Source organism: Mchenga conophoros, linkage group LG12 (genome assembly GCF_057382185.1).
Source record: "Mchenga conophoros isolate Kocher_MC1m ecotype Shallow Benthic linkage group LG12, M_conophoros_male_GT1.1, whole genome shotgun sequence".
Classification (NCBI taxonomy): Eukaryota; Metazoa; Chordata; class Actinopteri; order Cichliformes; family Cichlidae; genus Mchenga; species Mchenga conophoros.
In genome coordinates, this window is record NC_140537.1 from 6,047,314 (window position 1) to 6,073,381 (window position 26,068).

Genomic DNA, 26,068 nt, shown 5'->3' on the forward strand with positions numbered 1-26,068 from the left:
GTGTTATCATACCTCTATATCCATAATCTTCTCTGGTGATCTGATTAACTTTATTTGAATGGGAAGAAATCAGTTATATAAAATTGCAGGTTGAGCAAATATTGTGTTGGCCCGTAGTGACGTCACGGGAGTCTGTTTTAGTACTTTTTCAAGCTGAGCCTCCTAAAAAACACAAAGGATCAACTGCATAACCTCGTGTAGCAGTGCTTGATTGTGCTGGAGTGGATGTGTCTGCGTGGGGTAAAAACACAGAGTCTTTACATGGTTTCCAGCAGAGTCCAATAAAAGTGGAAGTGACCTGCGGCTCCTTTTTTCCCACCACCTTGTCTTTCTAGTTCAATTACAATCTGACAAACTCATTTCCAAACACCTACAATCTGCATATCCCTGCTTCTCGGGCTGTGCTGTGTTAAAAACAGAAGGTGGCGCCTGTTTGATGTATGATATTTTCTTCACTTGAAGTGGGCCTGAACGACTAAACAAAAAGACAGCGATAATAAAAATCCTCCAGGACTGTGCGTCAAAAGGCTTTACGAGCACAATAACCGAGCACACTGCCAGGATCCTCACTGTAGCGAACTGACTGGGAGTGTTTAGGGTGCTAGACTGTGCACAGGCGTGGCAGTGGGCTGGTCCTGGCTCACTGAGCGATGAAAAAAAAACAACACAGCAGGGTCGGTTGACTTGGTATCAGCTGAGGCCCTGAAACACTCTGACAAAGGAGCCAGTGCACACAGATTTGTTGCAATTAACTCCTTCACTCTGAGGACGTCTTCAGGCTGTGGGTGTGCCGCACCCACTCAGCAGACACGCTCCCGAGGATGCGCTGAGGTGAGTAGCCTACACTGCTGATATTTACGTGTAGTTATCCACGGAGAAAAGGCTGGGTGTAGTGCGGGGTCCTCCCTGACGCGTGCATGAGCGTTGTGTGCGCATTTCTCTGACGATGCCTGCCTGAACTACTTCATGTTTAAGCTGCTGGTGTTGCGCGTCCAACTCTGTTTTTGCACAATGAAATTAAGAGGCCCACGCCGCATGCAGCTTTCACGCACATTCTCCCCTCCTGTAAATGATCTCCGCAGCCAGGCTCGGTGGGTGTGAGGCTGTCTGTTAACAGAGCCTGTAATGGCAGCGCCTCTCTGCTACTTTAGCCACACCGTGTGTGCTTGTCGTTGCTTTCCCTGCGCTGTATTTCGCTCGCTAGCTGTGCGCGGCCTTTATTTGGACTGTAGTTGGGTTTAAATGTGCCTTTGCTCGTTTGGCTCACTGAGGGGGGTGGTGTAGTGTTGTGCTACCGTCGCTGGTCTCTGCCTTTTTGCAGGAGGCCATTACCGGAACCTCCGCGCTGCTGGTGCTGATGCTGCAGTGCTTGCGAATGTTGCTAGGCAGCCATGCAGAGCGCACGCGGTTTACTGGCGGAAGAAAGGAGGATGCTAAAGAAGGGAAAAACTCGGAAAACAGTTTTGTACGTTAATCCTCGTTTACAATCCTGTGTTCTGCATGCACTGCTCTGGATCAATTGGCCTGTACGCATCTCCCCTCTCCCCGCCATGTGACACATCTGGGTCCCCCCCCCCCCCCCCCCTTTTTTTTTAATCTCCCCCAGCACAATGGCAGGCCGTGACTGTGGGGTAACACAGTAGTCAGACTTCAGCGATACTGAAAAAAGAAATAGCTGTAAAAACAATGGTTTGCACACTGTACCCTGTTCAAGAGAAATCATAGCATTTATGGGGGGATTTTGTTTATCATTTATCCATCTATCGAATAAGACACTGTTGTGGTTATAATGAACCAAAGCACCTTAAAATTTAACTGTATTGTAAGCTGTATGTGACGATTGTTTGAATTTGGAAAGATAAATAGTTTTTCCTTTTCTTTAATAAAGCAGTGGTCAGGACAAATAGAACGAAATAGATGTGAAATAGTTGTGATGAGGAATTATGATGATGTAATTCACTATGTAAGTTAGAAAAATGTTCAAAAGCATGATTATTTTTTATTTAAAAATGTTTGGTTTTTTTGTGTGTTTTGTGTAGTTATTTGTTCTTGAACTCCAGATGCAGAGGGATAGCTACTTAGCATATGCTATGTAAAAAGGGTAGGTGCAATGAACTTCAGACACCTTTTCAGCCTGTAACTTGTGTTCATCCTGTTTAATTCAATAATTTGTTGACAGTATGTATTTAAAAGAGCAGTTTGGTGGTGGTTGTAATTGAAAAAAACAAAAAAACTGTTAATCACCAAAACTGGAGTTTATTTTATACGATACTGGCAAGTGGGAATTTTGTTGTTTGAATTTAAATTGAAACAACTTAAAGAGCATATTGTGCTCATGTCCAGCTCCATACTTTTTATTCTTAGACTCAATTAGCATATGCTGAATTTTTTAATTCATGCATTATCATCCGTGCATTATCACACAAGGAATATTCAATAACTGCAGGATTCAGTAATACTGTAATTAACGTAGTTCACTCCATTTCTTGTGTGTGTCTTCAGCTGCTGGTCTCATGTGCTGAAATGCTTTCTGTGTTGATGTTTTGTCAAGTTGGAGCCAAATTTCCCATTAGAGGCTGCAGAGACATAACTGTCCTACAGAGAATTTGCAAAACTTATTATACCTCTACATCAATCTTGCATAAATGCACTTTTATTTACTGCACACTGCATTTCTACAAGACACTCTTGTGTCAAATGTTTAATATTAATGTGTCCAATCTAAAGTGTAAAATCTCACTGCTACATGTTAGCAAATTGGAGTCAACTAAACTCTGTTTATTTGTTTTTACCCAGTACAGCTGGTGTCTTTTTACCAATATTTTTTTTGTGTGTGTTTGTGTATACAAAAATTATGTGCACAATATATTTTAACATACGTCAATAATATTAACACTTAGCAGCAAATCAGGACTAAAATATGGACAGGTGTCAATTAAACATTTTGTTTTATCTCAGGCTTTTATCCCTGAGTTACCTCAAATTCATCTGAAGTGCATCTGTAGTAGTCCGCTGTTTACCTCAGCTGCCAATATGCCTCCACCTCTATTTGCTACAGAGGAGGCTGTAAAACCTTGTGACAGGAGTACAAATCCATGAGTCGATGAAGCTCAGCTGTGTCTGATGGCAGTGATACTGAGGTGAGTTGTTGAGGACATGCTCAACTTTTCTGTCAGTAAGTGCTGCTGTTTTGCTGCTGTTAGCTTCTGTTAGCCAGCATTAATGAAACCGTCTTTTGAGGTGGCACTAACGTTGATGGATTTAAAAACTTAGTGGCCAGTTGTCCAGAGACAGGAGAGTTGCATGTCCACACGGCTGACAATAACTGCAACAATATTAGGAAAAAATAAACATGTTTATGCATATTTTTATGTGTTGGAGCCCTGACTCCAGGTTAGGAGATGAGGCTTGAGTTGTGGAGGATGAGGTGGTGAAAGAGAAGTCAGTGGTGGAGAGGGAGAGATGATGAAGAGCTAAATGCACAAAAGTTAAATGGTCATATATGGTTTCTTTAAATTAAAATTATTCATAAGGCGTTTTATGCCTACTCAAATCAGATTGCTATGCGTTGGTATGACCTTAAATCAGCCACTCGTGCTTGGAAATCCTCCAATGTGGCTGAATTACAAGAATCCTGCAAAGAAGAGTGGGCAAGACTTCCTCCACAGTGATGTGAAAGACTCATTATTAGTTATCACAAACGCTTGATAACAGTTCCAAGAATGATACAACCAGTTATTAGGGTTAGGGGGCAATTGCTTTTTCACACAGACAGTTAGGTTTGGATAGCTTTTATCCCTAAATAAATGAAATCATTTAAAAAGTGGATTTTGCATTCGCTTGTGTTTATGTAATTACAAAATTGCTTTAATGATTTGAAAGATATAAATGTGATAAATATGCAAAACCTAAGAAATCAGCAACAGGGCAAGTACTTTTTCACAGCACTGTAAATGCAAATTGTGATGGAGGACATTAAAACTCAGTGACTGACCACAATTATTCAGTTTCACCACCAGAATCTGTTATGATTTATTGAAGGAATGCTGGTTTGGATTTGCTGAAAAGGTATGAAATGAACTAAATGGAAGGGAAGCCAAAGAAAATGGATCCAGCAATGCAAAATGTTGAGTCAGTGCTCTCTGCCTCTGCGCTGCTGGATGTGAATGCTCAGACACAATGACTTAAAACCACTCGATGATAGCTTTGTCTGCTGCAAATCTAACCCTCAAATGTGGAAAATCATGCACTACAAGGTCCGTGTCTTTAAAAGAGAAATGCGTGTTTAGTTTCCGGGGTTTGATTTTAAGGATAAACATTGAAGAAAAAAATCCTTAAAAAAGCAGAACGAGATTCACTTAAAAATGATCGTTTCCTGTCTGATTTCACTGTTTGGTTCGAAAGTACTGATTCAGCTGTAGAACTCAGGAAGTCGTCTTGAGCTTTTGTGAAACAAAAGTGAGGTGATGATGCAGCATGTTCAGCCATCACAGGGAGACTAATGATAGGGGGTGTAGGCAGTGATGGAAGGCCAGCAGCCAGAAGTCCATGTCTCCCTTTTAGTCATTAGGATCCTCCCTGGAGAGAGCAGCTTTCTGTCTGGTGCCTGTCAGCAGCTGGGCCCCCTCTGCCCCCTGAGACAGAGAAACACACACACCATGCTCTGGTAGAGAAAAGAGAGAGCTGCTGCTGTTGGTGAAACACGAGCGCCAAAAGCATTAAAACAAACCCATCTATGTGAATAGATGTAGATTTAAAGCAGCAGTGTAGCTTGCATATAATATAACACAGTCTGTGTGTGTGTTTGGGGGAGGGGCTTAATTCTTCAGGGACTGGCTGATGTTTTTGCACAGCTGATGTTGGGATAAGTGCACAGTTTATTCAGAAACTCCATTAAAGGTTTAGTCGTCTACTGCAGCGAGGTGCAGTAATGCACATGTGTCTGCTGCCACTTTCTCTCGTACCTTCAGAGGATGAGAGTGCATCTCAGCTGAGGTTACACAAACAGTGGCATTGCAGTAATGCACCTAATCGAGTAAGTAAGTAATGAAGACAGTTAGTGAGTGGTAGCATTGGAGGGAGGGTGTGGTGTGTGCGCGACCTTATCTGCTCCCTGCAGCAGAGTGTGTTTGAGTGAGGGAGTGGCCAGCTCTTTTCTGAAGATCCTTACGGTAACTCTTTTACTCTTTCTCCAATTACCGAGCCATATCGCATGCTAACTTCCTCTTAGTGGTTCTGCATGTGAGCGCTTACTGCTAATGCTGCATTTTCTATAGCTCTGCATTTCCACCGTCCAGGGCCCCGAGGAATACGGCATCCTTAATGCGAGGGTAGGTTTTTCATCTTAATGCTCCCATTTGAACGTGCAAGGACGCCGAGGCTTAATGCGCAGGCCGGCTTGTTGTTTATTTATCTGCTCTGAAGCAGGATGCTGAAAAACACAGAGGTATTTAGAGCTGAATTGAATTGTACTTAAATGAGCGTGCTGAATGAAGACACAATTGTACTTTAATGTTCAATCGCGTTTGCTTGATCTCTTCAGTGTCTCTCTGGGCTGGTGTGAGCAGAGCTCCTGCGTGCTTAAGCTTTAAAAGTTTTTCCTCTCATTTGCATATTTACTTACACTTCCTTGGCTAAGCTGTGATAGGGGTGTCTTTTTAAGCTGAAAAGGATTATGGCTGCTGCTTTAGAATGATATGGGTAGAATATTAAGAATAGGTTATTAAACTTATTTTCATATACTTCTTGGAGTGTATTGTAACTGTTTATTATTCTCCTACTTTACTTTTTAAATCACATCTGCACATCCTGATTGGACTGTCCGTTCTTCCTGCTGGGTGTGAACAGAAAGTGAAAGGTGGAAACGTGTTTTCCATTTAAAAATTTTTTTAAAAAACACCACAGCAGAGCAGCACTCCTGCTGTAAGGAAAGGCTTGTCCATGATGTGCCTTCTGATTGTTTTTAAACTAAATTCAGGATATTGTGTTGTCAAATGCTCCTTTTCCCTACATATCATTAAAAATGAAATTGAAAATGGTTTACATAGGCTTAAGAGCGCAAACTCTGAATACATCTGGGCTTAGTTTGAATGTCTGGGGACGTGTATGTGACTTTTGCAAGCATACCTACCAGGCCACGCCTGGATGGAACGTCTGGATGCTCAGTGGTCTTTCCCAGACTGCACACTTAATTACACTTAATTTAAAAAAAAAAAAAAAGAGGAAAAGAAAACAAACACTGATTTTAAGTTTAAATATTTTTTGTATGAACTGTTGTGCTACCTTGTGTCATTATTTACAGCAGATTCACAGGGGAGGCGATCCTTTCACAGATTTTAGCCCTAACATCTGTTGATGATATATGGCTGACTCACAGATTTCCCCATACTCTCCACACATGGTCTATTGGTATCAGCATCGATAAAAATATCAACCAGTGTTATTATTATTAAATATTGGTATTGGTCTTAAAAATCCTATATTTGTCGCTCTCTGCTAATAAGCAGAGTCATGCATGCTTTTGGAGTGAGAGAAGAGAGCAAACCAGTTTTTTTGTTTTGTTTTTGTGGCTACAATTTACAAAGGTCTACTATAGTATTTATTTATTTATTGTCATTGTCAAGAACAATGAAATTGCGTTTGGGGCTTCCATACAACCCAAAAAAAAGAAGAAAATAATAAATACCCCTTAAAACCCAAGTGTACATATTTAACCCAGTGTGACTCCAATGCAATAAGACAATCCTTAGCAATAATGTTCGTAGAAATTCAGACAAAGACCTGAGAAACATGACAAAATACAACAGTGCAACCCATTCAATATTATTGTACTGTGAGATATGATATCAGATATGATAGTTATCTGTTTAAGAAAGAGGGGGGGGGGGGGGGGGGGGCAGGAGGGGGAAGAGAATAAAGATATGATGCACCAATGCAGACCAGTTCATTGCTATTAAGAAGTTGGATATGGTTATTGTCCGTGAGAGGGGGGCAGAGAGTTCAGGAGCCTCACAGCCTGTGGATACAGGCTGTTGGCCAGTCTGGATGTTCTGGCCTGTATAGACCTGTACCTTCTCCCTGAGGGCAGCAGATGGAAAAGGTGGCGCGCAGGGTGATGTTGGTCCCGCAGGATACTGTGCACCCTCCTCAGACAGCGAGTGGGGAAGATATTACTGATCTCTGGCAGACTTGTTCCAATAATTCTGCCAGCTTCTTTCACCACCCGCTGGAGTGCTTGCTGATCGGCCTTGGTGCAGCTGGGGAACCACACTAGAAATCCATACGTCAGAACGCTGCTGATGGCACAGTTGTAGAAGTTCAATATCAGAGATCTGGGAATGTGTGCGCTCCGCAGTCTCCTCAGGTAGTAGAGGCGCTGTCGGGCCTTCCGTACAACTGAGGTGATATGGTTGCCCCAGGACAGGTCCTCGGTCACAGTTACCCCCAAGAATTTAAAACTGCTCACCCTCTCCACCGCCTCACTGCCAATGAAGAGAGGCAGATGGTTGTTATGGCCCCTCTTCCGGAAATCTACAATGATCTCCTTGGTCTTTTTGGTGTTTAAGACCAAGTTATTGTCGTGGCACCATGACTCTAGTTGTTGCACCTCTGTCCTATAGTTTGTCTCATCATTGTTGGATATAAGTCCGAGCACTGTAGTGTCATCTGCAAACTTAACAATGAGATTGGACGCGCAGGAGGAAATACAGTCATGGGTGAAGAGAGTGTATAGCAGAGGGCTCAGAACACACCCCTGAGGGGCACCGGTGTTGACCACAAGGGTGGAAGAGGTGTTCTTACCCACTCTGACACTCTGTCTACGGTTAGTGAGGAAGTCCACAATCCAGTTGCACAGAGAGGAGTTAAGTCCCAGTTGGTGGAGTTTGGGACGGAGTTTGTATGGCCGGATGGTATTAAAAGCCGAGCTGTAGTCTACAAAGAGGAGCCGTGCATAGGTGTTCCTGTGTTCCAAGTGCTTCAGTAATGTGTGCAGCACTGTGGCGATCGCATCCTCGGTTGACCGGTTCTCCCTGTATGCAAACTGGTGCGAGTCCAGGGATGGTGGAAAAGCAGCTCTGATGTGTTTAATGACCAGTCTCTCCAGGCATTTGGCGGGAATGGGGGTGAGTGCCACAGGTCTGAAATCGTTCAGACATGTGACATTTGACTGTTTTGGGATGGGAACGATGGTTGCTGCTTTGAAACAGGATGGTACCAGTGAACAGGACAACGAGGTGTTATATATAGAGGTGAAGACGTCCGCCAGGTCCGCAGCACAGTCTTTTAGCACCCGGCCCAGCACTCCATCCGGCCCGGCCGCCTTCCTATATACACATCATGTGCAGACAATCTGTAACTGCTGAGCCAAACAGTGGACTCAGCTATGTCAGTTTTTAATGTGCAATGCTTGGGTCAAGCACAGGTAGAGAACAACTGACAAAGATGGAGGCAAGAGGGAGGATCCAAAAAAACAACCCAAAATCCCAACATGCCAGAAAGCGTGACAAAATGCTGAAACATTCAGTGAGAGATCGAAGGGAGGATGTATACATCCTGGGTGTGTCATAAGCTAATGGGAGAGAAAAAAGGAAAGGAATCATGTAGACTTAGCTTAGGTGAGTCATTTCAAAATAAAACAGGAAGTTAATGAACTGAGACCACAATCGCTAAGTTATTGTGTTGAAAACAGACACAATTTAGGGCGATGGTTTCACACTAACTTGTGCTGGTAAAACCTGTGTATGTGCTTGTCTCCTCCACACAGAGTGGACCAGGGAAAACAGTTTTTACCAAAATATGAGAACTAATCAACCGAACCTTTTCAAACTCTAGAGAGTCTACAAAAACACGTTTTCAGTCAGTGCAAACATGCTGCCATGCAGTCATCCCAAATCCTGGCTGCATGTTGATGATGCTGTGCATCAATTAAATGTTCCAGTATGTTATAACTTTGCATTTCTCTGCTATTGGAGCAAGACACTGCCCCCCTCTGACAACAGATGCTCTCTGCTGGTAACTGAGAGTCTACCTTCTGTATTGCCACAGACCTGGGTAATATGTTCACAGCAATACAACTGGATAAGCAGGTGCGAAGAGTTGGTAGGTGAGGGAACAGACATACAGAGATTTCTCAAATTAACTGATGTATCACAACAACAACACAGTTTGTGGCTTCAAGATATGCTAGTTTTTTATTCCCCATAAATGCTTCACATCCGTACACAGTATACAGATGTGAAGCATTACTATACAGTCATCCTGTCGTCACACCCAACTGGTCACAGCAGCTGCCCCTCCCTCAGCCTGCTTCTGCTGGAGGTTCCTTCCCACTGGTGCAAAGTGCTCGCTCATAGGCGGTCGTTTAATTGTTAGGGTCTTTACCTTAGAATATGAAGCAGCTTGATGTGACTGTTGTTGTGATTTGATGCGATACGAGTAAAATTTAATAGGACTATCATTTACATCAGATTATTTTGCAGACCACATGTGGTGCACTAGAGCTGGTGACATTCACAGTTTGTAAATCAGCAGAAACATTTACATCTCAATGATCAGTGTTACCTGACGGTTTGTAAGCACTTGAAAAGGCCACTGCGATTTACAATTTACAGTTTTTGTAATTAACTGCATTTTTTTCTTTGCAGATCCACCCCTGGTTGTAAGACGCCCACTGCAAAATAGTAAAAGATGAGCAAGTCTCCCACCCCAAAGGGCACCCCGGTGCAGCGCAGTCCCAGTGATGGAGTCTCCGAGGGCCTCCAGTCTCCCCAGCACTCCACCCCCAGCATCGGGCCACAGCATAAGAAACGCATCTCCAGCCTCCTTCAGAGTCCAGTAAGACGTCTGCTCACGTCTGATTTATTCTTTTTCTTTCCCCTCAGCCTCTCTTGCCCTCTCTCTCCTCTCTGGATGTGATTATCTCCTCATAGATGAATAAATCTGGTCTCAAATGCCATGTGACAGCTCGGGTTACAGCCAGTGCTGGACCTCCATGCTGAGTGATTGTGTGTGCTTCTGCATATGGAGTGAGAGTGACTATGAATTACAAGGACGGATGCAATGAGGGTGACTCATTAAATATTTTCACTCACCCTCACCCATGTAACGGACAAGTGTTTATAAAGTTGTGATTGTGCTTAAAGCTCCTGTGAAATTGTTGCAGTTAGACGCTTTTTCAAACACTTGCAGTGAGTTTTAGCTTGTGGGGGAAAAGGAGTCAATCCAGTATTCAAATGTTCAAACTCTGTACAAAAGGAAGTTCAAATAAACATTTTTATGAAGCTGAAAAGATTTTTAAGGCATGATCTGTGTATATGTCTTTGATAATATAGTCATTTATTATCTGTGTTTCTGCAGTCATTTAGAGAGGAGCTGGATGTGCTGATCCAGGAACAGATGAAGAAGGGTGGCAGCTCATCCAATCTATGGGCACTGAGGCAGCTGGCTGATTTCATGGCCTCACATGGCTCTCCGGCTTCCCTGCCCGTCTCCCCCTCAAGTATGTGTTCCACATCTTTTAGTAAATATTTATTCATCCTAGCTTTATGTACATAAACAGACAACATTAAAACTTTTCCGTGTGAAGTGTCTGATATGGATTGTCTCGTTACAGTAAGACCTGAGTGGTTAGGCTGTTCTTGTAGCGTATACAGTGAATAGTACCTACCAAAAGGAGTCCAAGGAAGGGCAAGGAAAGACTCCTGCAGTGGCCAAGGTTCAGTGATGCATGTGGAGAGTGAAAACCTTAATGGTAGCTATGATAGAAAGGTGTCAACAGAGTAATCCCTGCTCATACCTTCCCATGTCCAGGCTTAAAAGCATCTGATGTGGGAAGGTGAACATTAGAAGAGAACAGTGGAAGAAGGTGGCCTGGTCTGCTGAATCACATTTCTTTCACATCATGTTCACTGATCTGGGAACGAGGTGGAAATAGAACGTCTTGTGGGAAGCAGGTCAGGTCACTGATGAACATCCTATAAGGCGGCTACGTTCTTGATGGCGGTTGCCTTTCTCAGGAGGATCTTGAGAGTTACAGTACTGATTTTGCCCGTGAATTGTAAATTTGCTGGTAAAAGAAGGCAGATCCATGATCTGTTTGCTGCTAACATTTTAATGAGACTGCAGGAGTTTCTTTTTACTAGTCATACTTCATGAAGAACTTTTCCAGAGTCAAAGGTGTAAGGTTACTGTTACATTTAGACCAACGGTCCCCAACCTTTTTGGCGCCACGGACCGGTTTATGCCTGACAATATTTTCACGGACCGGCCTTTAAGGTGTCGCGGATAAATACAACAAAATAAAACTAGTACCGGTACCGAAAAAAAGAAGATTTATTCATAACACACGTGAAAAGACCCAGGAAAACCGAGTTAACGATAAAAACGATAACAAAGTAACGCTGAAAACTGATAAAAACCCTGAAAACCATACATATCATACCTGAGCCTCAACTCTCACGGCCTGGTACCAAATGACTCACGGACCGGTACCGGTCCGAGGCCCGGGGGTTGGGGACGACTGATTTAGACTATTGTTCTTTTCCATTGAGCTACTTTTATTTGCTAGTAGCAAGTGCTAGCACTATAAGCTAAGTATGCTATTGAATAGTTAAGTGTGCTATTTATTGTTCTAGGCTTGTCTTTTGTAATTCATTACTATCAGTTTGTCCTACAAGCTCCCTGGAAAGTGTTTAGTTGATCCAAAATGCTGCAGTGCGAGTACTGACAGGAACTAGAAAGAACGAGCGTATTTCTCCCAGGTTGGTTTAATATGAGCATCCACGATAAGTTGACTTTAAGGAAAAGAGCTAAATGAGATGTTATCTACCTATGTGGTGATGATGTTTTATTGAAACGCTTAGTCTTTTGTGTGCAGACCATGAGCTTTACTTCCTCTTTTCTATCTCTGTCTGCTTTCTCTCTTCCTCCCACTCGCACAGACATGATGATGGTGACACCCATCAATGACCTGCATGGCTGGGAGCCTGGCAGCATGGTGAAGGGGGAGAGGTTGATGCGCTGCAAGCTGGCCAGCACACATCGCCTGTTCGACCTCTTTGGCTGGGCCCAGATCGGCCGCACCTGTCTCACAGTCAGTTCTGCTGCCTTCTCACATTACATTCCTCACTTTAGCCTTATTTCTTTTAAGAAGCATTAATGGAAGCATGTGAAACATACTTATACACTGCCTTCCGGTAAGTTGAACAGGCTGATTAAGAGATTAGGTTGTAGATGTGCTTCTCATAAGTCGCTGAGTGATTTGACAGCAGTATTAATCCATGGTATGACTTAGTTTCAGATATGAATAAAGGAAAAGCAATTATCTGTAGAGGATATTATCTGTGTGATTAAGTGCAAGTAAAATGAAGGAGATGGGCCATATGAACTTGCAGGATAAACACACGGAGTAGAAAGAGGATCAAGGGAACTGGAATTTACCTGCTATATGTGTGAGTGAGATGATATAAATCTGTCTTTCTGTGCTGCATTTTCTTGATTTTTGATGTGTCAATAAAATCATAGACTGTATTCAAAAGATGGCCACCTACTTCTTAATGAATCTTGTTAATGAAACCTACACCTGAGTACTTTTGTTATCGTCATCTTAGTGGACCTGATGAACGATTGGTGGACCGGGGTGAGAATCTGAGGGACAAATCGTAAAGCTTACCCTTAAGTCACCTTATTGTACTGCAGACAAAATAAAGTTAATTAAAATCATTACAATAAAGTTGTATTCTAAAAGAAGCTAACGGTTCAAACCACAACCTCAGAAGTAAAGTTTTTACTGAGGTCAGAGAACAAAGGAGCTGAGGGCTATTTTCTTTAAAGGGAACCCCGGCTATTAACACATGTTTGCGCTAAAATATGTACTGTGCTTTCAATAACATATATGTGGTATTAAAATACGCCAAATGTTTTCCTTTTAAGCACATTTTATATAAAACCGATTTACCAGTAGGCCGCCATTGTTATTTACTTCTCAATGCACTCTGGGTAGTGATGTCACACAGTTGCACCGCATCAAGTTCACAGTTAGCAGCGCACTGGAAATGGCTTCTGTTCAACCTTTCCAGTTTGAACCAGAGCAAACCGAGAGAAAGAATGAAAATAGTCAACCAGCACTTAGTTTAGATGAAGATGAAAACAATCCGTCACACGAGGACGCGAGAGTGAGGGAAAACTACTGGTGTCTATGCGGCTACTGCTTGCCAATGGCGACTGAGAGCGTTTGTTGTAAAGAGCTCAGTTTTATGGCAGCAGCTATCCATGGTATCGCATAACCGCATGATGAAAACATTAATAGAATTCAAATTTTCATTATAAAGTGAAATTACGATATCATTATTTTTACAGATTCTCCATGCAACACCAGTGCACCAAACCTTTGAAGCCGTCGTGCCAAACTAGGTATCCCCGACAGAATTTGTTTCCCCTGCGTTGGGAGCATACACTGGGCTTTCAAAATCATGGACTAACAGTATCCCACGTTCGTGATTTTTAGTTCATAAACACTTCTTATAATTACTAACTACTCCTGACATTTTGGAGATGTTAGCTCTTTATACAGTAAAGTTACAGTGGGATACAAATAATATCAGGCTGATTCTACCACAGTTTGTTCCCCCTGTCCAAAGACTTATTGCTCCTGAAATTTTGGAGGTTTTAGCTCAGTACAGTTCTGTACAGTTACAGAAGGATACAAATAATGATCAGTCAAAATGTCATTGGTTTATTTAAATAATCCCATCCGTTGTTGTACCAAGGTCCCAAAGCAGGGGAAACAAATTCTGTTGGGGATACATAATTTGGCACGACATTGGCAAGCAGTAGCCGCATAGACACCAGTAGTTTTCCCTCACTCTCGCGTCCTCGTGCGACGGATTGTTTTCATCTTCATCTAAACTAAGTGCTGGTTAACTATTCTCATTCTCTCTCTCGGATTGCTCTGGTTCAACCTGGAAAGGTTGAACAGAAACCATTTCCAGTGCGCTGCTAACTGTGAACTCGATGCGGTGCAACCGTGTCACATCACTACCCAGAGTGCATTGAGAAGTAAATAACTATGGCGGCCTACTGGTAAATCGGTTTTATATAAAATGTGCTTAAAAGGAAAACATTTGGCGTATTTTAATACCACATATGTTATTGTACATATTTTAGTGCAAACATGTCTTAATAGCCGGGGTTCCCTTTAAAGCCCAAAGTGTTTTTGCAACCAGGTGTCACCCCCTGGTGGCCATTAGAAAGAAAGCAGGTTATGGCCATCTTTTATATGCAGTCTGTGTATAAAAGACAGTAGTGTAAGTTTTTTTCCCCGCTCTCTCTCACTGACAGCTGCGTGTGAGTAAAGAACAGGAACACTTCCTTGTGCTTCCAGATGGACTGGCCTATAGTGAGGTGACTGGATCCAGTTTGGTGAGTCAGCAGCAACACATGTGACTGGGTTCTTCTGGCTCCATTGTTACTGATACAATGCTACTTTTGATTGTACTTCATTTGTTATATAATTAATGAGTGCTACAGTGGATGTCCAACTGATTTCCTTGATCATTTATTCTTTAAAATTACACTGAGATTAATGACTGAAATATTATTAATGAAAAAGCATACATCAAAGTCAAAATGCCTGTCGATTTCCAGTAAATCTCATGTCTCAATGTTTACATGCCATAGAACAATATGGTGATAATAATATGGGCATCCCAGAAATCTAGGAGATGTAAGATGTTGTGCTACAAATGTCATGTTGGCTGCCCTTTACGACAGTCAGAAATCTAACTGAGTAAAATAAGAGCACTGCAATCTCTCATTTAACTTCATTATCATTTTTACCCTCAGAACTAATATAAGAGTCTTCATGTTAAACAAACAGGCACAATTACATTGTATGTGAAGCCAGTGCTTTCAATGAAACTGAACAAACAACAACTTCCTGTTTTGTTTTATCTGCTCTTTCCTGTTGTTCTCATCTGCCACTTAAACCATTCGGTCAGCATTTTTGATCTGACATCTGACCAAATCTCACATTTTTAAAATACAATTATTAGATTATAAACAGATATATAAATAAGTACAGTATAAGTACAAGTTAAAACGATTTATGCATCACTTGCTTGAAGGGGAAAGTGAGTTTTAGGGTCTGGCCACGAAAAGTTGTGCCTTGTGAAAAAAAAGGTTGTTGGCTAACTGTGGAGAGCCCTCTGCCTCAGCAGCCTGAGCCTGCAGATGAAGCTGTGGCTCAGTCATGACTCATTTGCTGCTACAGGCACAAGAAAATAACTCTTCCTCCTCCTCCTCCACTAATCATTGTTATCACCGCAGCCTTGATTTAAGTTCTGACTTATTGAAGTTGCTACCAACACACACTAACTGAAGAACAGAACCATCACTCATGAGCAAAGGTATAAAAGTAAAAAGTGCACATCATTCATTCCCCTACAGCTACATTTGTTACATATGCAACTTGTGTTATATTTTTGCTCTATATGAATTCCACGTTATAGAAATATCTTAACAGGAAGCCTTACTGCTAAATGTGACCCTGTGATGGCGCTGTGCACTTTTACAGGTAAAGGTGAATATCCTGGGCGAAGTGGTGGAGAAGGGGAGCACCAACCTGGGAGTGGACACTGAAAAGTTCAGCCTGCACTCTGCCATCTACTCGGCCAGGCCAGATGTTCGCTGTCTGTTTCATCTCCACACACCGGCTACAGCAGCAGTGAGGCAGCTTTAGAGGACACATGCAGACACAAATCAACTGAATTTTACTCTGTTTATTCCCTAAAATAAGAAGTTTTTTTTAGCACATTGTGACTTGAGTCTATCTCTAGGTTTCAGCTATGAAGTCTGGCCTTTTGCCACTGTCCCATGAGGCACTGCTGGTTGGGGACGTAGCCTACTATGACTACAATGGAGTTATGGAGGAGGAGGAGGACCGAGTGGAGTTACAGAAGAGCTTAGGACCTACCTGTAAGGTGAGCAGACTAAAAGAGTCAACACTGACAGTAAGACCCACATATCTTTGCTCAGTTCAGCAGCTGCTGCCCTTGTGCCTCCCACATGGGTTTCAGAGTGAGTGGAGAGAAGACGTAGGGTGATGTGGTCGTGCGCTGGATTAATTACTGGAGCTGCAGCCTGTCTCCCAGCTGAGATGATTTCATTCTTGTGGTAATATTTCTATTTTATGATACCTTTCAGGTTCTGGTGCTGAGGAATCATGGCATAGTGGCTCTGGGGGAGTCTGTGGAGGAGGCCTTCTACACCATCTACCACATCCAGGCTGCCTGCCAGATCCAGGTAACACACACACAAGCACACAGTACTGACAAACAGCTGACGCACTGGAGATGGAGTGTGTGGCTATGTGAGCGGGAAAATGAAGTATCACGTATTTCAGCCAGTAGCTCTGCACTGCAGTATAAAACACTACAGGTATGTTAGCATGTGCCAAAGCAATTCTGCAGTAATCCTACAGGAGCAGCAGTGAAGCCTGAAGGGAAGCAGATATGTGACTGTAAGGTGTTCAGTCAGGGTTTTTGTAAAACACTGCTGAGCTTGATTAAATCTAAATCATAGATCATATATAAAATTCAGGGTGTAGCCACCCTTAATATATCTGTGGAGTTATTGTGAGGAACACAAAACAAACTTAACTTACATTTACCTACAACAAGCGCTACCTATGGTCCTGATTTTGCCTCTGCTTTTGCCTCCATTGCCTACTGGATGTCTATTTCTGTTGGCTGTGCAGGCAGTTGTCATAGCACCCAGCCGTCAAAGAGCCAACAGGGACTCCTGAAGTGCATGCTTCGATCACCAGCACAGCTACAGAGCATAATGCATGGTTTAAGTCCCTGCAGCATTTCAGCAGTGGCACAAATACCACAGTTTATTTTCCTGGGTGAAAAAAAGCTTTTTAAGACAGTCAATCAAAGCAGCCGTGCAGTTTGGGAGTTATTGAGATGCTTTTAGCCTCAAGTGGCCGCTGCAGGAACTGCAGTTCCTGGAACTTTGAATTTGCTTCCTTTTCAACCACTGAAGTTGCTGGGATGTGTGTGCATGTGTGCAGAGCAGACCTATGCTAGAAACATAGAAATTGCACTTTTGTCTTCGACTTTTTATTGTCAGGTGTCGGCGTTGTGTTGTGCTGGCGGAGAACAGAACCTGATTATGCTGGATCGTACCATCCACAAACCCACTCCAGCCGGCACGGTCGGCTGGGCTGGCTCCACCTTCGGACCTCTGCATAAGAGCCGCGTTGGGGAGCATGAGTTTGAAGCCCTCATGAGAACTCTGGATAACCTGGTAAACAAGAATCACCCTGAACAAACACGTGTTTCACAATCAGCTCACTGATATTTTTTATTGAACATCAGAATTAGCTGTACATGTAAAATTCTGCACGCATGTTTTGTGGGTTTTACTGTATATTAGACTGTCTGACTTGTACAGAGCAGAAAAAAAATATATGAACGATCTACGTGCGTGTATGCAAGGATATGCCCAAGTTTCTTAAAGTTAGAAGACTAAAATGTGACATTTCCACTATTATTCAGTCCCTTCTGCACCTTTGAACTTCTTCCTCATGTTATTTTTTCAGGGCTACCGCACTGGCTATGCCTACCGCTTCCCTGTACTTCTAGAGCGAACGCGAACACGGAGGGAGGTGGAGGTACCGGCGACCGTCACGGCCTTCCACCAGTTTGATGACGATGGCGTCCACCCAGCGCTGAGGCAGCATCCTTTTGCCCAGCGCCAGCAGCAGGAGAGGACCCGATGGCTCAACACCCCCAACACGTACCAGAAAGTCAGCCAGGAGCAAGCCAGCCCGGGACACCAGCGCACCACTGTGAGGCTCGTTTTAAGTTACTGCGATTGTCTTTAAAACAATCATCTTTCCTACTAACTGTGCAATACGACATGTCCTATAACTTGCAGCCGGTGCAATCGAAATACTGTGGAGGATAGAAACTGATTTCGGAGCCCTGGATGTAGAGAGATGAGAAATAATATTTACTGGATATACAGTGGGGCAAAAAAGTATTTAGTCAGCCACCGATTGTGCAAGTTCCCCCACCTAAAATGATGACAGAGGTCAGTAATTTGCACCAGAGGTACACTTCAACTGTGAGAGACAGAATGTGAAAAAAAAATCCATGAATCCACATGGTAGGATTTGTAAAGAATTTATTCGTAAATCAGGGTGGAAAATAAGTATTTGGTCAATAACAAAAATACAACTCAATACTTTGTAACATAACCTTTGTTGGCAATAACAGAGGTCAAACGTTTACTATAGGTCTTTACCAGGTTTGCACACACAGTAGCTGGTATTTTGGCCCATTCCTCCATGCAGATCTTCTCGAGAGCAGTGATGTTTTGGGGCTGTCGCCGAGCAACACGGACTTTCAACTCCCGCCACAGATTTTCTATGGGGTTGAGGTCTGGAGACTGGCTAGGCCACTCCAGGACTTTCAAATGCTTCTTACGGAGCCACTCCTTTGTTGCCCGGGCGGTGTGTTTTGGATCATTGTCATGTTGGAAGACCCAGCCTCGTTTCATCTTCAAAGTGCTCACTGATGGAAGGAGGTTTTGGCTCAAAATCTCACGATATATGGCCCCATTCATTCTGTCCTTAACACGGATCAGTCGTCCTGTCCTCTTGGCAGAAAAACAGCCCCATAGCATGATGTTTCCACCCCCATGCTTCACAGTAGGTATGGTGTTCTTGGGATGCAACTCAGTATTCTTCTTCCTCCAAACACGACGAGTTGAGTTTATACCAAAAAGTTCTACTTTGGTTTCATCTGACCACATGACATTCTCCCAATCCTCTGCTGTATCATCCATGTGCTCTCTGGCAAACTTCAGACGGGCCTGGACATGCACTGGCTTCAGCAGCGGAACACGTCTGGCACTGCGGGATTTGATTCCCTGCCGTTGTAGTGTGTTACTGATGGTGAGCTTTGTTACTTTGGTCCCAGCTCTCTGCAGGTCATTCACCAGGTGCCCCCGTGTGGTTCTGGGATCTTTGCTCACCGTTCTCATCATCATTTTGACCCCACGGGATGAGATCTTGCGTGGAGCCCCAGATCGAGGGAGATTATCAGTGGTCTTGTATGTCTTCCATTTTCTGATGATTGCTCCCACAGTTGATTTTTTCACACCAAGCTGCTTGCCTATTGTAGATTCACTCTTCCCAGTCTGGTGCAGGTCTACAATACTTTTCCTGGTGTCCTTCGAAAGCTCTTTGGTCTTGGCCATGGCGGAGTTTGGAGTCTGACTGTTTGAGGCTGTGGACAGGTGTCTTTTATACAGATGATGAGTTCAAACAGGTGCCATTCATACAGGTAACGAGTGGGGGACAGAAAAGCTTCTTACAGAAGACGTTACAGGTCTGTGAGAGCCAGAGATTTTCCTTGTTTGAGGTGACCAAATACTTATTTTCCACCCTAATTTACAAATAAATTCTTTACAAATCCTACCATGTGAATTCATGGATTTTTTTTTCACATTCTGTCTCTCACAGTTGAAGTGTACCTCTGGTGCAAATTACTGACCTCTGTCATCATTTTAGGTGGGGGCACAATCGGTGGCTGACTAAATACTTTTTTGCCCCACAGTAAGTCTTGGGCATCCCTTCGAGGCTTCACCTCAGCACAGTGACACAGATCTATTTACTTATCCAATCAGAGGCTAGCAGCCTTACCCTGCTGTAATGCTCAGTGATTCCCTTTAAGCAACAGTAAAGCCTGTTAGAGGGCAGAGCATGTGAGATGGTTCAAAGCAGAGGTGGACACAGGAACAGAATAATGCAACTCCCCATCTTTTCTGCTATACATCTTATTTGCATTACACTAGGCAAGCTGAGCATTTTCCTGTGATTCATATGGAGGCGGATGTAGACAGTGGAGCCGCTGTTTGTGTTTCCAGATACCTCAAGGGAAGGATTAAGCAGAGCTGCAAATGACGAGTCCCTTAAAGATAAAAACAATAGGAGAGCGGCTGTCTTACATCAGAGGGAGGAGCTTGGCTGTGCATCTGTGTTTTCTCTCCTCCTCAGCACCTCCCGCCATCCTTGCTCTCTGCATTGCAGGGGGAAACCCACCAACTCATTTATGACGGTGACAGTGCAGAGTCTGCCCTCTGGTGGCAAAATACACACTGTGTCACAGATTGGGTATAAATATTTCAAGAATTTCAAAAATGGTTTAAAATGCCTCAGAAAAAAGAAAAAAAAAAACGAAAAAAAACCCCCCACAATAATAACAAGATGTGAACAACAGGTGAATACTGAATTAGATGATGTTGTGTTGTTGGTTTTCTTCGCCTTAGTGGTTGAAGACAGAAGAGGTGACACAAGCTGGCAGCACAGCCATCAAGATAGAGAACCCAAACCAGTTTGTGCCTCTGTTCACCAATCCCCAAGAGGTGATCGAGACCCGAAATAAGGTAACGCTTCTTTGCTTTTGGCTTGTTCTGTTTCCCCAGTGTCCATATTCCCTTCGGTGTACTGTCACGTGAAACAAAAACAGTTTACAGAACGGCTTTTCTGTCCTCAGATACGACAGCAGAATCGTCAGGACATGAAAACAGCCGGACCGCAGTCGCAAGTCCTCGCCAGTGTTATAACAGAAGATAGTCCTCCGGTAGTTTGCAGTCTCTCTCTCTCTCCATTACAACTCACTTTTATTTCTTACAGGTTAATCTTCTGAGGTAAAAGCTGTAATTTTGTGCTTCTGCTTCTCTATTAGTCCCCTGTCAGTCCACCTAAAGTCCCACCAGAGCCAGAACCTCCAAACCCCTTTAATGAGCTGACGGACCAGGAGCTGGAGGAGTACCGCAAGGAGGTGCAGAGGAAGCAGGATGGAGGAACCAATGGTACTCTGCTTAGCTTCTAACACACAGCATGTCTAATAAGCTAACACTGATTGTCAAATAAGTGTATACTTAAGTAATATTACAGTTAAATATCGTGACAGACCAGAGAGCCAAAAGTATGCAGACATACTATAAGTGATAGCTGAATATCTTATTCCATGTTAACCACAAGTGTTAACGATAAGTAACAGTCAAATATCTTTTCTGAACTGAGTGTTTTTGTCATATTTCAGACCTGCTCTAAATGACTTGGTTTCCATCAGAAGTTAATGAGGGTGGTCTCTGCTTATGCAGCTACCCTTGGAAAAACCCAAAAACTATTCTAATGTCCATCAAACCACATCTTTATTGATATCTACCGAGGTATCAAAACAGAAAAATTAAGAGTAGAGGGGTGGTCGTCAAATATTGTCTTCATTGTAGTGCAACAACTATTTGGGGAAGGCTAGCATGTGTCGCAACGTATCTGCATAGAATTGCTGTCGGTCCACCACCAGAGCGTAAGTGAGGTCGGGTGCTCGGTAGCTTGTGACGATCCATTTTTTGAAGAGAGTTAGCTTGAGCTAGTTCCCCTGAACAGCTACCCTGAGGTACCCCTGAGCAAGGTACCGTCCCTACACACTGCTCCCCGGGCGCCCAATGGCTGCCCACTGCTTCACTGAGTGAATGGGTTAAATGCAGAGAGGGATTTTCCCCACGGGGACCAATAAAGTACACTACTTTCTTTCTTCTTCTTAACTAACTTAACAGGCTGGTTCTCGGCCTATCAGCTACCTGTTTAGCATGTTAGCTTGGTTTTGAACTAAACTCACATTTATACTTGGAACAACTGCCCAATGGCAGCCCACTGCTTCACTGAGTGAATGGGTTAAATGCAGAGAGGAATTTCCCTACGGGGATCAATAAAGTATACATTATTATTATTATTATTGTTATCATTATTATTTATTATACATCACTGTTCATATAAAAGTAGAGGCTGGAATTTGGTTAGGAAAATTAAAAATGTTTCCTATGCAAAATATTAGATGAGCTAAAAACCAAAGCTAGCAGAAACAGAGGAGTAAAATACATTTCATGTTATTCTTTTAATAAAGATCATTTTTCTATTATTTTAGTTTCCTAAACTGACCCAGCACCATTTACTGCTATTGCCATAAAAAATGTCTGCATATGTTTGGGAACATGGTGTAACAAAAATGGCTAATTATGCTACTGCTCACTTTCACACGTTATTCTAACCTTCTCATAGATGCTGTGTGTAACATTTAAAAATTCAAATAAATTGTTGCAGGTGCTTTTTAAAAGCATCTGTCGGCTGCTCCCTCATTCACAATGGGCTCGCCACAGCAGGCAGCTCCACATTTGGCTGATTTTTATGCCGGATCCCTGACGCAACTCCCGACATGCTGCACACAGCAGCTTTAAGCAAACTCACTTGTGACTGTGGTCTAAACTGTGTTCACTACTCTTTGCCTTTAAAAAAAAACTAACCTTCTGCACAGCTGTCCCCTCACTGTCCCTCACTGCTTGTGTTATTCTTGTTTATGTGCGTGCTGTGTAAGTAGAGGAGGAGGTGGCAAATGATAAGGAGTCTTCCCCCACTACGTCCCCCACAAAGGGCGCTCCTCCCAGCCACCCTCCTCTCTCAGGTGAGGCTCGGCAGAGTGCTGCCTGCCTGCCTGGCTCGCCTCACATACTCTCTGACTCACAGCTTTGCTCCAGATCTTACATGTGTGACTGATGATGTGCTGCTTCTATCCTCTCATGCTTCAGATACTCACTGACAGCCGTGCTACTCCTCCTCTCCTCGTATGCAGCAGACACTAACTGTGTGCGCTTTAAGCACACATTTGGTAGATCTGAGTCAGATCTGCATTCACACAAAGTCTGCCTGTTGATTGTTGTCTTTTATTTTTCTATAAAGATGATATTGAGAGTGACAGTCAGTGGGCTAATCCCAAAAAAGAAAGTTCCATAAAGTTCCTGCATGTTCACCAGCAGATGGCACTTTATCAAAAATCAACCCATTGCGCTCTGCTCGGTTCCAACTCAGCATTTTTCATTAAGACTTTACTAAGATAGCTTTGTGTATCCATTTGCACGGTTCAAAATAAACTTTTTTATCTTGTAAATGGGCCGTGCACCTCCTCAGTACATTCTCTGTATAAATAACTATTTTAGCTGTTTTAAAATCTTTATACTAATCAAATAGAAAGATTAAACAGCAGGTGGGTGAGGCTGTGTTCCTGAGATGACCATATTAGGAATATTAGCTCTTAGTTACATCATACAGAGTCAAGAGTAGGAAATCTGACACTGAGGGTTTAGAGGATAACTGGCTGAGAACCAGTACAACCTCATTATCTTAACCCTTGGCCATCTTTAATATGAGCGTCATCCAGTGAAATGATATATGTATGACAGAAAAATAGAAATTAGCTAATAAACTTACCTCAGTGACAAAAAAACAGAACAAAACTCACACATGTATTTGTGAACGTGTGCGTGTGACCTTCCCTAATCCCCTTTTTTAGTAAGTAGTCTGTTACACTTTCATTTAAAGCTAATATGTATGCAGCATTAGTAAGGATGAGAAAAACATCAACATTAACAGGCAGTGAGGTGATTTATGACGTGAAGATACTTTCACTCCCATCAAAGTCACACGAATCACCAGTTTAAAAGTCAGAACACAGAGTGGTGATGAGAACCTAGATGAGCTCTGAAACCCCAAGTGGCCAAATGCAGGAAGGTCTCCACAACTGTAGGGGTTCCTGTTCAGACCCAAAGCCCAGGAAGGACATTTGCTGGCAAAACTTGGGTCACTCAAAGTGGCACAAGATGGCCCAGCCCCACACCACCCCCACAAAACTACAAGAGGTGCCCACTCCTTCCCTGAGGGACAGTAATGTGTTTCATTTGGAAACATTCTTCCAATTGAAATATATTAATTTCAAGGTTTTACTGTGTGTAACAAAAAGAAGCATGTTTGTGATTCTTTTACGTTTTGTCATGTGTTGTCGACTACAAACATTGTTCACAGTGCGTTCTGTGGATTGATCACTGTGTAGGTCTGTAGGAGTAACACAGGCTGTTGTCGCTGTGTGTCACAGTTCTCTGTCATAAAAGACATTTTGACTTCACTTTAGCAAACTGGTTCAGGTATATTTTGCTACAGTAATTAAAACAGTAATAACGGTGCACTCAGCTGTGTTGTTAATTAAGTCAAAATGTCTGACTCACTTCTAGTTTGATCCACATTTGTCACATTTCAGCCCTTTGTAGTGACATCCATTTGTTTGTGTACCTGTTGTGTCTGCTGTGCTGTCTCCTTCTGTGTCTGTCTGTCCTTTTCTGTGTCACTCTACACTCGCTCACCTCTGGTGCTTTGGTCTTGTCTCGCTAGTAAGTACAGAGCAACCACAGAGCACCCACTTCTCATTAAGCAAGCATGTTCATCTGCAGCAGCATGTCGCTTTGCAGCTCCACCCAGCTTTAAGGTTTTTATCTGGCTGCTGAATATATTTACTTTTGTGTTTGTTTGTTTTTCACCGATACTCGGAGCAGAGGAGACAAAGACTGACTCTCCGGCCATTCAGAACGGAGGCGAGGAGGAGAAGCAGACGACAGAGGAATTAGAGAAAGGGATGAAGGCCCTTTCAACCAACGACACCTCCACGCCCGCCGCCCCGCCCGCCAAACCGCAGGGCGGCACCCCGGAGGGCTCACCCTCAAAGTCTCCATCCAAGAAGAAAAAGAAGTTCAAGCCTCCGTCGTTCCTCAAAAAGAGCAAGAAGCAGAAAGAGAAGGCAGAGACCTGAGACGTTTGGAGTCGTGTGGCAGAACCTCGGTGAAATACTACAGTGAAATATTTCCTAGTGTATGACGGAGTAGCAGGTGGAGTCGACCACATCAGATGTATTTAAAGAGCCATTTAGGATGTCGTTCACAGATATGGTGTACTCAAACGACACATACTTTACTGTACCACTCACATATGATATATGTGGTGACTCATCTTAAGGAAGTTAAAAAACAAAACACTGGTGATTATTTTCACATAATATTTGACCCAGGTGGGATACTTTGACGCACTTCTCGTCACACGCAGTTTCTGTGTTACCCACGTCTTATTTTTTAGCCTCGCTGCGCTATTGCTCCATCACTCCACTCCACTGTACAGGCATTCACATTTTCATTTCTAAAACTGAGGTTACTACTGTGATCAGACTTTTTTTTTTTTAATAAATCCACAATTTTGCAAGACACAAACGCCCCAATGAGTTATGCACTCCTCCTCCATGTATAGGCACAATGACACATAGATTGACATCCTAGCACGTTTGCGTTTGTTCATTATCATAGGCATCTTCTAGTCATCATTTGGTTCTAAGTATCAGATAGATGTTGCAGGTATACTATGTGAGCACAGGTGCAGTACAATGTAGAAATATGCTGATAGCTACTGATCGCGCTCTGCTGAACGCTGGTTTGGTGTTAAAACAGCAGGGACAAGAATGGGAAGACGAAGCTGGGCGAGCACGCGAGGTCTCGCGACGAGCTGCTGTGAACGCTTTGATCGAAGCCAAAGGGATGACGCATAAACAGTTTGTTGCTTGTCGGTGCAGTCTGTAAGCCAGTAAACAGAAGGTACTAAACATTCCACTTTTTGTCGTTTTCTTTTTAAATGTGCAGAATACCTCTGAACAGTAACGACTTTCTGTTTGAACTAGTAGCTGACGCTGACGTGTGATGTTTGCTCATGGTCTTAATTTATTTTATATTAGAATGTATAAGTGAGTGTTGCAAGGTTACCATGTATCAGTCATTAAAGGTTGAGTTTGACTTAAAATCACATTTTTTTTGTCTCTGTTTCTTTCTCTGCTTAAATTTTCTTCCTCCTTCCCATACAACCTTGAGGTAAGGATACCTCAAAAGTATGATTGCAAAAGCATTTACATGCTGGATGATGGAACTGAATTCAAAGTCAGCCAAATACCTAAGACAGCCACTGCTATTAATTTAAAAGCTAATGCACACGATCTGTTTAAATGCTGCTGCTGCTTCTTTCAGCTGCTACCTTTGGAGGTCGCCACAGCAGATCATCTGGCTCCATCTCACCCTGTCCCTAGCATCTTCTTCTGTCACACCAGTCCTCTTCATGTACTTCTTAACTAAATCC

General features: G+C 43.0%; 1 protein-coding gene across 3 annotated transcripts; it reads left to right on the forward strand.

The window, feature by feature from the left end:
- Positions 1-460: 460 nt before the first annotated feature.
- Positions 461-25,741, forward strand: add2 (adducin 2 (beta)). 3 transcript variants are annotated; one of them, XM_085293462.1, is made up of 15 exons: positions 461-831; positions 9,645-9,834; positions 10,357-10,498; positions 11,940-12,091; positions 14,338-14,418; positions 15,572-15,721; positions 15,834-15,977; positions 16,201-16,299; positions 17,131-17,307; positions 17,603-17,851; positions 20,338-20,454; positions 20,565-20,651; positions 20,757-20,883; positions 22,452-22,535; positions 24,454-25,741. In XM_085293462.1, the coding sequence occupies exons 2-15, from the start codon at positions 9,688-9,690 to the stop codon at positions 24,705-24,707; spliced, it is 2,010 nt and encodes a 669-aa protein (XP_085149588.1). In that variant the 5' UTR covers positions 461-831; positions 9,645-9,687; the 3' UTR covers positions 24,708-25,741. The 3 variants fall into 3 exon arrangements, with proteins under 3 accessions (XP_085149588.1, XP_085149590.1, XP_085149589.1); XM_085293463.1 differs by lacking the exon at positions 461-831 and adding an exon at positions 5,193-5,330; XM_085293464.1 differs by lacking the exon at positions 22,452-22,535.
- Positions 25,742-26,068: the final 327 nt, after the last annotated feature.

Bases quoted from the DNA above. Each gene is read 5' to 3' on its own strand.
- add2 (XM_085293462.1), top strand. From the start codon at position 9,688: ATGAGCAAGTCTCCCACCCCAAAGGGCACCCCGGTGCAGCGCAGTCCC. The intron at 9,835-10,356 runs GTAAGACGTCTG...GTGTTTCTGCAG, and splicing joins CCAGCCTCCTTCAGAGTCCA to TCATTTAGAGAGGAGCTGGA. The intron at 15,722-15,833 runs GTGAGGCAGCTT...GTCTATCTCTAG, and splicing joins ACACACCGGCTACAGCAGCA to GTTTCAGCTATGAAGTCTGG.